This window comes from Buteo buteo, chromosome 10 (genome assembly GCF_964188355.1).
Source record: "Buteo buteo chromosome 10, bButBut1.hap1.1, whole genome shotgun sequence".
In the NCBI taxonomy this organism is placed as follows: domain Eukaryota; kingdom Metazoa; phylum Chordata; class Aves; order Accipitriformes; family Accipitridae; genus Buteo; species Buteo buteo.
The window spans coordinates 38,516,708-38,529,213 of NC_134180.1; the positions used below are offsets into that span (position 1 = coordinate 38,516,708).

At 40.0% G+C, this 12,506-nt stretch overlaps 1 protein-coding gene across 4 annotated transcripts in view; it reads right to left on the reverse strand.

Moving 5' to 3' along the window:
• The window catches only part of GLIS1 (GLIS family zinc finger 1), a 205,837-nt gene that overhangs the window by 36,023 nt on the left and 157,308 nt on the right, over positions 1 to 12,506 (reverse strand). For 2 of the 4 annotated variants that reach the window (XM_075037621.1, XM_075037619.1), the window contains exons 4-5: positions 7,213 to 7,374; positions 3,686 to 3,784 (exon numbers count right to left, since the gene is read on the reverse strand). In XM_075037621.1, coding sequence (XP_074893722.1) covers positions 3,686 to 3,784; positions 7,213 to 7,374 — 261 coding nt within the window. Of the gene's footprint in view, positions 1 to 3,673; positions 3,785 to 7,212; positions 7,375 to 12,506 lie in introns of all 4 variants that reach the window. The other 2 variants (XM_075037620.1, XM_075037617.1) reach the window with 1 other exon arrangement.

Here is a 12,506-nt window from a genome sequence, read left to right on the forward strand (position 1 = left end):
GTATTCTTAATAGAGATAATTTTGGTTTTCTTAAGCACACAAGTGAAGTATGCTAATCTTAAAGCAACAACAGTTTGCTTCAGAAAATAATGTGCCCTGTGTTTCTTCAAACCTTCCTGAGTAATTTAACTGCATATTTTCTGTAGTTTCTTGGGTTCTGTGGCAAAAGGATTGCATCACCTTGTAGCTGTGACACTTGGAAAGACATTTGATAGGGAAAGAAAAGCATTTGTGCTTATCAGATTAGAACTGGTGGAATAATACGCTGTCAGTAATGTGTAAGAGATATCACCAATATGTCAGCTGCTTTCCATGTAAATTAAAGCTCTGGCAAAAGTGTCTGAAGCAAACTCTTGAAAACCACAATGTCGATCATATTAAAAACAGCAGGAGAGGAGAATTAAGAAAGAAAAGCATTTCTAATTCTCTTTCAAACATGCTGATGTTGCCAAGCTTTTGTCATAATATAGTGCTCACATTACACAAACAGCCATCATATTCTATAGCCATTAATAAATAGTTACTGTCTTTACATTTACAGTTTTGCATACCGATCTCCCCTGGGTTTGGTTATTCTAAATAAAAGGTCCAGGCAAACCTATTTAGAATTCTTCTATATAGCCATTTGTTGGTTGAAGATAAACATCTAACATTTGGATCACAAAGTGCATCTGCAGCCAATTAAACTTAAACTACTACTAAATTAACAGCTAACTTTCTCCTATTTTGTTCTTGTAAAGCCTTGCAGAATAATCAAATATTACCACTGCATTCACCTTCTAGGGTTGAACTAAATATTCAGGATTCCTTTGATGTAAGTCTAAGCTCAGGCATTTTATTTTATACCAGAGATGGCACATTTTGGTAGCATATCTCAACCAAGACATGTGGGCAGAGCAGCCTGTTAATTTTTCTTTCTTGGCTAAGTCATTTCCACTCAGAACTCCTGGGATGCTGATACCAACAGACAACTGCCTTTGTTGAGTTATAACCAAAAATGAGCAAGTGAGTATAAACAAATCTTTTCCCCTTTTTTCCAAAGTAGACTGTCATCATTTCAATAACAGTGAGATTTACTTAGTTTTGAGAGGGGTTTTTTTCCTATAATATGTTTAAGTGAAATATTTGGGGGTTTTTATTATTTCTTTATGAGTCAGATTTGCTTTGGTCCCTTTTAAGAGAGCCTGATCAAAATGCACTTTAAATCTGCTACTTTTTCAGATGCCTTTTAAGTTCAAGGAAAAAAGACACAGGATCAAGTATTCATAAAGTTATCACGAATAAATGAGACAGGAAATCTGAGGATGATTCCAAACCACTGGAGGAGTGCAGATTTAGATTGGTCTACCAAATAAGGTGTGGGAGGCAAGGAACTAACATTATTTTAAGATAGACTTGATAAGTCTATGGGAGGGTATATATATGCATGCAGGAAAATTCCTAGGAGATTACAGAGATATGAAGCCCTGGATATTCGACATCTTGGTACATCCAAGCAGACTGAGTTTGCAATTTGCGTGTACTACATTTGTCCTGTATTGATTCTATGCTTAAGGCCTCCCGTTGCTTGTGCGGGAAGTACTTTGTGCCCCTTAATGCAAAGTTTGGATTTAGGGTTTTTTCCCCACCTTCCTCTGTAGAACTGGTAATAGGTCTCAGCAGGTGACAGGGCATAACAGTGGGGACTGTTCCTTTGTCCAGATGTAAAGGATGTTAACATGTTAATGCATTCAGCCCAGTACACAGAACTGAACAGATGATACCCATGTTTGGTATTAGGAAATAATTCCCTCCTTCCTTCCCCCAAGAAGTACATCAGCAGCCACAGGAAGGAAAGATGGGGAGGTTCTCTCCTTTGGAATAGGGAGTGTGGTTGCTTTCCACAATCAGCTGAGAATTTCATATAACAAAATCTTCCTGTCGCAAAGATCTTGCTGTTGCAAAAGACTTTGGTGCCACAGTCAACCTCTTTCTGTGGCCAATTACTGCTATGGCTTTCTGACTCTTAGTCTCATTAAGACCTAAAGGTTGCTCTAAGGAAGTGTTGGGAATTTTGCAATCTGTGGTATGGGAGGCATGTGCACGGCACAGCCTGTGGAGCCTTCTAGAGAGCTGTAGTGAAACCACACAGCCTGATAATACAAAATTGGGCTTGAAAACTAGGCAGTCCTTTCCAGTCCTGCCAGGCTAAGTAAGAGTTCTGACTGGACCTGATATATGCAGAGACAACAGACTTGATTCTGTGGACATCTGGATGGGTGCTAGGCATGGATAGTGTTACTCCCGGGCACAAAGTTCAGCATGTAATGAGTGTTTCTTGACTGGCTATTTGAAGTAGTGTGCACAACTCTGGACACTGATGTTCTAGGAACTGTTACTCAGATTGCATGCACCTGACACAGAGAAGGGTTACAGGAAGAACTGGGGGACAGACAACTGTCCTAGAGGAGGGGACCATAAGCTCAGATTGCTGAATCTAGCCAAGTGAAAAGTGTAGGGGATAAAATTCATGCTGAGAAGCAGCAGGAGGGAAGGGGTGTAAGACAGGGGCATGGCTGACACAAGGACAAATCAGTATGAACTCATCACAGTTGTGGTCAAGCAGGAGAATTAGGCCTTTTTGACATCCATCTCACTCTTCCATCGCTCATCCCAAATTTTGCAGCTAAGATCACCTGGCTTCTGCTATTGTCTCTTTTCTCCACATGTTCCTCTCTTTGCTGTCCAGTACTTCTAGTTCTTACCTTTGACATTTTTCCAAACTAGCTGCTCCCTAGCTCTATCTTGCCAGGCTGTCATTTCTGCTCTGTCCTCCATCCTTTAAACATGCCTTGCTGTCTCATCCGTGATGCTCTTGGCAGTGCCGAAGCAGCTAGGGGAAGACGTCATTGCTGCTTATTGAACTAATTGTAATTGCTCGCTAAGGCTTGCATTCCCTTCCACTCCTGGGCCTGAAGTACGCTCATGGTCTGTCCCATCACAGACCAGCTCTGTGAGGTCCCAATCATCTTTTTACAAACTGTGTGTACAAACTGTGTGTACAAATGTGTAATAAACAAGTCTCTGATCCTGGGCTGGTGCCTGTAAGCATCCCCATTCAAAAATGAGCTTAGGATTTAGCCCACAGAAACCAAAATACTGATTTGAACCTAATATGAGTGAAAACATAACTAGCAGTCTGGGTTTGGCATGATTTATAAATGCATTTAAAATACAGATGTGGTGGGAAAAGTGGGGTTTTCATTCTCATCTATTACAAGTGCTCCTTTCCTGTCATTTCCATAATATCCTAGCTTAGTTTCATTTGTGTTTTAGATGATCTGCCAACATGTATTTACTAGCTGATTGCAGAGACTCAATGCATGGACATTTATGTGAATGACAGCAGAATTTGAGCTTGTGTATGAAAGATGAACAGTAAAGAAATGCTTGGAGACAAAGTGTGGGGCAAACTGAAATTTACAGGGTGGTAGCCTTGAAAGTGTGAAACTATAAAGTGGGCTGGTTAACAATAGTGATTAAAAACCAACAGGAAAATTAGCTCAACTTAAGTTTTCTTCTGGCAATATTGCAGAAGAACTCCGATTTGAAAATATGTGAACCAAAGGTAAATTAAAAATAACTATATTGAGGAGATCTGGAGATGTGTCACTTTTTGCCTAGTGGGTCTTACCTTCTTACGCACCTGTTGTTCTTTGGCTGAATGAGCTTTCACATGTTTGCGCAGAGAGCTGGGGTCGGTGTAGCGTTTGGAGCAGCCAGGAATCTGACAGGCATAGGGTTTCTGTAAATGTGAGAAAAGGGAAAAGATTTCATATTCCTCTGCATCTCTACAATCAGCATACAGAGCGCTGAAGGACGGCCGTTTCTGTGAAACACAGTGTTAAGCACGCGCTGTTTGGTCTGTTTGCTGCTTCCAAATTTGCTCTGTCTCTTCTATGTACACAAGCCAGACATGATGCAAACAGAAGAACTGCATTGATAGCTCTGACTTTGCACTCCACGCAAGCACTGAGAGCACCTGACACAACTATACTCTGGCATGTTGGATATTGATTACTGGGCTGAATTAAATGCTAATGAGATGTAACTGGATGGGTTTTGAGAGCATTACTTTTTTTCTAGCCTTTACAGTAGACAGAATGATCATGAGATCACCTAGTATAATTATAAATATAGAAGCTCTGATTTTGAGTTCTGATTTACATAGTTTTTACATCAACTGTTCCATATGCAGCAAAGCAAAACTTGTGGTATAGCACACATTTGTTTTCCTTCATACCTTGTTCCTATTTTGAATAACAGCAGCAATATGTTTCTTTTTGTAACTCCTAACCAAGCAACCTGCATCAAACATTAACATCTGAGCAAATCAGTACAGAAGGAAAAATACTCTATTGTTGATTTTGTTGGGAAGACCTTTCCAGCTGATTTTGGCATGTGGCAGAGCTTGCCACTTCTGTGGCACAGCATGAGCACTATGTCCTGGGAACACCATCTGAGCGTGGGCAGGCAGTTCCAGTGCTCTCTTCTCACAGGAAAATAAATAAATAAATAAGGGCGCTCCAATTTAAGCACTGATTCTGGAGTCCCAATGACTGAAAGCCTCGCTGAGTTCTCTTGGTTATGCCTACTCCCAACAAGTGAAACACTATCTCTCTGTTACAGCACAACCTCCAAATGAATGTGCAATTACCAAGTTGAACAAACGGACTCTGGCACTTGTTATTAAGTAACCATTGACTTAAGTGATAGCAAAACAGTCAAAGCTCACAAAGTTTTGAAGTTGAGCAGAACATTCATTTTTTCTCTGTTTTCTTGCCTCATCTGTCAACATTACCTTAGTTTCTCACTTGGACTAGTAAGTCCTTTTGGTGTCTTCCCAAAGTAGAAAACTGGTTTGTTATGACCTCAGTGTCACATTCTTTAATCCCTTTGGTTTCAGAAAGAGGATGCACAAAAGGGAAAAAACCCCACCAGTTTTGGGAGAAGTGACTGTGAGGTCCTTTAAACAAGTTGCTCTGCTTCTGGAGGAGTGATGACATGCCCTTTTTACCACAAAGGACAGATATGTTCCCTTTGTTCTGTTTCTACTGAGGAGAAGGACCTACTTCCAGATGATTTAGCAGAGATTCAATCAAACTAGCAGACACCAGTAAGTCTCTGAAATGATTTACAGATTGTCCTTTTGGAGAAGATAAATGATGGAGTGACCTACATTGAAAAGCTTTAAAACCAATTCCAAATGCACTCAATAAGGAATGAGCAGTCTATATAAACCCCTTTTCTTTGTAAGTACCTCCAGAGGATAAGTATTGCTGCTCTGTCCAGCCAGCAGGAAATTTCTGAAGGAATAATAGAATCATTCACCAATTCATGACCTTACAGGCTAACACAGCACCTACCCAGAAAGTTACAGGGCAAAGCAGATTTATTGAGAGTGTCTGGAACACAGAGAACTGACACCAGAGGAAAAACTATGGAAAACTTTAACAAATCCCTCAGCAGAAAAACTAGCAGAGTATTTTTCAAATCATTGATGTCATTCAAATTAGTGATAGAATCATTCAACTTAGTGATAGGGAAACTAGATGAAAATCTGACTACCCTTAAAAAGGTTCATGGCTATTTGTTTTGACATTCCAAGCAGTTACTTTGTCCACTGAGCTAATGCAACATGCAGTCTTTACAGTAGCACCACCCTGTAGCTCTTATTTTTCACATTCATGTAAGCATACAACACACTAAGCTAAACCATCGGACTTCAATTAAACCAGGTAAATAGAAGTTAGTTACTGTGTTGTAGGACTACAGAAACAGTTTTAAAGAACCTGCAACAGAATAGCATGGATGATGGTTTTAGACATTTAAGAAAGTTAGTAGAAAATGATTACTGTACCTTTTTCCTGATTTATGAGCATTTCAGATAATAAAGACAGAGATAAAGAGAGAAGAAAAGAAAATAGAAAGTTAAGAGATTTGTCTTCAATAATGTACAGATCAACAGATATAAGAATTTTTGCTTATATTGGTAACCATTTGAATTCTCTTTCAAAACTAATAAATGGCATTCCATTTGTGACATTGGCTAATAAAAAATAAATTTATTAGATTCAAGCAGTTACATTTCAAAACTGTGCACCCAATTTAGTATATCCACTTTCAAAAGAGACGCATTTTAGAACTAATTACAAATTCAAATATCTCAGGTTGACTTTCAAATAAATAAAACATTGTTATTGTAAGTGTGCTTTGGTTTGGAAAATGTGACTGACTCGCTTCTCTTACTTGTTTGTTTTTGCAAGGCATAATGTACATTAGACATTCCTTAATGCTGCACTGTCTGAAATGTGTAACTGCTTAAAAAGTAAATATCAATTAAACTCAAAAGTTCTGCCCCATAAACATTTGGCCAAACATTAAACCATATATTCACTTCTTTGAAAAAGACAAAGGAACAACTCTGCCGGTTATTCTTTACATGCTTTATGCTGAGGACTTAACTGGTCTACAAAGTTGTCTGATTACCTTCTTTCCCCATAATATGGTGATTTAATTTTATCAGAGCCTAAGACACTAGACAGGCTCCCGTCTTCTCTGCAAGACAAGTGAGAAGACTTGTAGAGTTGAGCCAGAATCTACCAACTGTACATAAGAATTTGTTTCTTGCAGTTAATTCTGATGGTGGGTACTTAACAAATTTCATCTAGTTATAAGACAGATGTATTTTTACCTTTAAAAAATCATGTCCAAAACTGAGATGCATTTACCTTCCACTGAGATGTCTGAAGTGCTTTTGCATTCATTCAGAACAGACTTTATTGAAGCAACACAGGATGAGAAGCGAGACAATGACACACATTTAGTACAGCAGCAATGACTCAGCTTTCACTCATACTATACCTTATTCTACTGCTGCCTCCTCTTACTGGAACAGGAACAATGGGAGAGTTTGCTGAGTAACTTATTCCTGAGTAACCTATTCTTGAGTAACTTATTCCTCAGTATGAGTTAGACAGCTGAATTTGCCTTTCTGCGAGCAAGACTTTTTCATTTCTCAAAGCACATACAATTCAAAACAAAAGTACAGTTGCCTGTAGCTGAGTTTTCTGAGATGCTCCTCGTGAAAAGTCACCCTGCAGTTGCAGAACAGATTGTGTACAAGGACCATTGGAAAACTCAGTGCAACTCCCAGTATGAAATCATGCTTACGGTATCCAGGTGTGTTCGCTGATGCTTTGCCCGGTCGCTGGAGTTGCTGAAAGCTTTCTGGCAGCCAGGATGCTGACACAGGTATGGCTTCTCCCCAGTATGACTCCGGAGGTGAATCTTAAGGTTCTCAAGCCTAGAAAATGCCTTGTTGCACCCTTCAAACTGAAAAACGTCATAAAAAATCGTTGTAAAGTACTACTAAATAAGCCATGTGCAGCCACAATGAGAACAGCGTAAGATTCAAGTTGGACATGCAATAAATCAACCAACATTCAAACATCTGTTGAAATTTATGGATGAAACACAACATTTTGTGCTGTTCATTTAATCTGTCACTGAAGACATGGTGTGTAGCTCAATAATAATACAAGAGCTATAAATATCTCACACGTTCTGTCTGAAGTACTGAATGCTTAAAGACATGGTGTCAGAACAGAAAATTTAAAGAAAGAACAAGTGTTCTGATGAGTTCTCTTAGATGTTAGTTGGCACAGGAACACTGTGGGCAATAACAATTAGCTGCTACAGGCAGAGAGCAAGAGAAGCTATTTGTGGCAGGTAAGAACCTGGTTTCAGATGTCTGAAATACTATACACTGGAGCAGATGAGCACGGACTATTACAAGAAGATCTGATCCATTTGAAGATCAGTCCAAAGGAGCTCTGCTGTTATTCTGCACCCTTTTCTTTACTAGCCGTATCATTCAGATCTGTTCTCAGCATTTATACAATCAGTAACCTGAGCAATTCTGACTTTTTAAGCACCCGTTTCATTAGAGAACTCAGTAATAAAACGCTGCATAGCATTCATAACGGAAGTCATTGTTTCAAATTAAATCTGAATAAATAAATAATTAACATTTCCAGCTACTAGGCCAAGGGAAGGGTGTTTTGCATTGCTCACTGTTAAGTTTCAGTGTTAGAGACAACAGGTGACTGCAGTGGAGGCACTGTCTCTAAGATGGGCTTTGAGAACTAACTCAGGTGAGCTCAAGGACATGCATATGCACATTCATGCACCAGCAAACCCATCAAATGCACTCAGATACTTACGCACGTGCACAAATACTTCTATGCACACATACTCATGTGTGGTGGTGTGCATACACTTCGCCTGCTCTGCATTGCAGCTTCATGGCACTGCAGATCTTCTAGTGTCTACATAGATAAAACCCTGGCTCCTCTATGATTTGAGATCTCAAAGAATGTATTTGAGAAACACAACCCAATTCACCTTCATATCAACACTAACAACTCTGAAAGAAGGTAGGTGTGTCTTAAAGCCACTATTTCTGGAAGCCAGATTTTGCTGTACAATACTTGCTCATAACGAGTGAAATCCTGACCCTCACAAAATCACTGAGTTTTGTCACTTCCTTCTGCTGAGTCAGGATTTTGTTCAGCAGCTTTCCATTCACTACCTGTGGTTCCTCAGATGGCACCACAGAAGTTGCAGTCTTGCCAATCCCTGTCACATTCCATTTGTTATGCATACACCTCTTATATACATTGGTGCGTGCAAATTTCTGACTCAGCTGTTGCATCAGCTCTGCATTGCAGGGAGAAGGACAAGAAGGCAGAGTAGATGCAGATGGAGCCTAGAAGATGCTGTAAACTGAAGGCACCTGGTCTCCTGGTGCCTGACAAAGGCAATTTTAACTCCTGATGGACAAAGGGCCGTCACATCCTGCTCAGACTAGTGTGTTTTAAGCATCTCAACACAGTGAACAAAGTGATCTGGATTCTCAAGCTAGCACTTCATTTTGCAGGCTGTGTTCTGCCTTTGGATGCGGATTGGCTCTGCACACTACAAATTAAGCACACCAATGCACTCCAGCACACAGGCACCCACACAGAGGGTTTCCTGGCAGACTGCAAATTTCTGCCTTTCCCCGCTGCTCATACATGAAAGGATCACTATGGCTTTTACTGCCCTAAATATTTCACTCCCTGGGCAGATATTTAATCTGTCTAAATGGCATATTTGGGTCTATGTGTGCAGACAACTATCTGATATGTATATATTTCCGCCTTTCCCCATCACAACTATCATGATAGATCCACAGAATTACCTGGAGACATGCCGTCTATGGCTTCAGAAGTTTGTTTGGCCTTGACTCCCCTCTGAACACTTCTGCTGGTGCAGGGAGGCGGGGGAGTTTTGAAAGTGACCAAGCCACCAAGGCTTAAAAAGAAAGAAACTTTCTTCTTAATCACCACTAGAAATCTGGCAAGGATTCAGAACGAAGCAATCCGAAATGTGCAAATATGCTGAAGTCCATGAAAAATAAAGCCGAGTTTGGCAAATCCATAGTTCTCGTAAGACATTCCTTAAAGCCAGTCTCTGGCAAATGGAGTTAATGTTCTGAGGTCCTAAAGATCACTTGTTTCCATTTTGTTCCCCAGCTTCATCTCCTGCCTTCTCCTCAGTCTCCTTTGATTAGTGTTGTGTCCACAGTGTTGTATCACCCCCCCTTGAACTAATATACTTTTCATTTTCAGTTCAATGGACCAGCTCTTCGCAGTTTTACTCACCAATATCTAACCACGCGGCAGGGTGAGAATCAGACCCAGAGTCTACAAACTTATTTTGCAGCCCAGCTCTGCAACCTCATTCACCTGAATCCCAGGGGAGCAGCAGACCAAGCTTTTCCCTTCAGTTGTTCATGCTATCCTCCCATGCGTGCCATTCCTTCCCTCCTACCTGAGCAGACCCTCCCCTGACTCTGTCACGAGTCCTTTCTACATGCTCCACTCCCCTCCCGAAAGGAGTTTCTGGTTCTCACGTACAGGCATCAAAAAACCTAGGCCAGAAGGACATTATATAACAACGCTCCTTGTTATGGGGTCTTTGGGACACTTTATACCCCATGGGCACCAGAATCACTACAGTGACCCGCCTTCTTGTCTCCATGTTGTCTCAGGCCTGAAAGACCTGTGAGGTCACACAAGTCATTTCTCAGCTATTCAGTCACGAATGGAGGATCTTGACCCTCAGAATGTTTTTCTAATGGATTACCAGTCTTCAACTCCATATCTACAGCCTAATGCAAAGTAGGAAAGTATGCAGAATAATCCAAACTAATTAAAGGTCCAGCTCCATTCTCATTGATGTCAGTAGCAAAAATTCCAATAGCAAATGTCCTAAAACATCTAAACACAAGCTAATTTAAAACACATGAAAGCACATATGTTTAAGAGTTTGCTGGATCGAGACTTCAGGAAGAGAAGGAACAGGCCCTACCATAAATGCTCAGAGCTACAAACAAATATGAGTTTATTATCCTTTTACTGTGGTCAACAGCCTTTTTTTGGTACTAACATATAATCCAAGGGTCTAATGCCTTCAGCAGTCAGGTTCCTCCCTTACCACATATGCCTGGACTTGAAGGGCTTTTCTTATTTATATTATTATTTCCTAATTTATATTATTTATACTATCCAGCTCTATTAAGCTGGATAACAGAGAGTGGGACAGTTCCAATGCTGTGATAAATTCAGTCTAAACATGTAAGGTGGGAGAATACACCAGCAAAGAGAATGATACGACTCCAGCGGTCATATTTTCAAGGAGGCAGGGTTGCTAAAGGTAGGGTTGGCTAAACAGGAAGAAAATCAATGGAAAAAGAGCAGGGGCAAGAACCTTGCTGGCAAGTGATGAGAAGAGGGGAAGGTGATGTACAAAGGTGAAACGCCTGAGAGGGAGGGAGGAAAGGAGTTGGTGCAAAGAGGTGAGAAGTACGGGGCTAAGAGAATCCACTCAGAGCTGCAGAAAGGTCTCTACTCTGAAGGACTCCAGGAAAACCTATTTCAACTCCATTATTTCTCGCTGGATCTGCTGACTGTGTCCCTTGCAGTTTTTCCCTACAAGTCCACATGAGGAAACAGCACTGCTTCCCTATAGTGGAAGTGTCTCACCTGTGCAGTTGTACAAGGACAAGATAACTTCAACTGGGTTGCTGAAGAAACTGGTTTTGGATGACTTTGTGAGGTAATTCTTGGGCTTCATTGCTACTCACCAACACTTTTAACCTGTCCACCTACCCTTGCTACTTGGAGTGTATTTATGTTTATATACACACTAAATAAAACTACTGGAGAAATGGGGTGCTCATTCTCCTTTTCAAATAACCTCCAGGAAGGTCCATCAATCCCACAAGTGTCTCAGCTTCAACTACAAAGAACAAATGTTCAATTTCCAAAGGGCTTTAGGATGGTAAGAGCTATTTGATCAACTGAGAAGGCTACTTAATAGTATCTCCCAGACATCTGGCCCCAATCTGTCACTGCTTAATCCTACAATCTTAAACATTTTGTTGACGTTTGATGCCTGGGATAACTGTAACAAACGCTGCATGATCCTCAAAGTCTGTAAATGTCAACAGAGCTCTTAAACAAGTTCATCAATAAAAATAATAATTATATTGCAATTACTACTTTTGTCTTTATTGTGAGATTGTTAATGTGTGCTTCAGACACTGCTATGCTACACACATCTGAGCACAGACACAAAACAATGCCACATGATTACAGTAAATAGCATGATGCAGTTATTGGATTTTATAACTACTGCTGCTTTAGAATAGGGTTTCTACCAGGAAAAAATATGTTGTAGAAATTTACGGTACTAAATTAGTTCACAACCATATGGAAATATATATGTTACCTTTATTTTACACTAAAAACTCACTGGAGTGTAACTACTCCAATATCATGCATTTAAAAGGCATATTTATGAAAACACTAAATTATCTTACAGTGATCTAAACACATTACAATTTTCCTAAAAAAACCCCCAATTTAATCTAATAACTGTAACTGCTTAAAATGTTTTTTCTTTGCTTCCACATTATACTTCGAATGCACCTGAGAATATTGCCATACAGAAATAACAGCATATTCCCAAGAGGGTTTATATTATCAAATGTTTACCATTTTCATAAGCACATTTAATCACAGTCATGTCTAGAATATCTGTCAGTGGTACAGATCAGAAGAAATAAACTATAAACTAAACAGCTCAGACCATAAGGTAAAGCAATAACTGACATTTTCTTAGGAAATGAGTTATGACTGAAAAAGAGAAGCCTTCACAGTCATAGTGCTAAATAGGTCCAGTGTGCCATTAGAGAAAGCTCATTAATATACACCTCTGCTCTCTGCTGCAAGATCAGTTAAACAAGCTGCCTTTTATTTATAGACCTAAAAGGGACAGAGCAGGTCATATTGGCTGCTGACATCTCAGACAGCCTACAGATGGAAAACCCAAAACATTTCATTCCAAAGCATTTAATA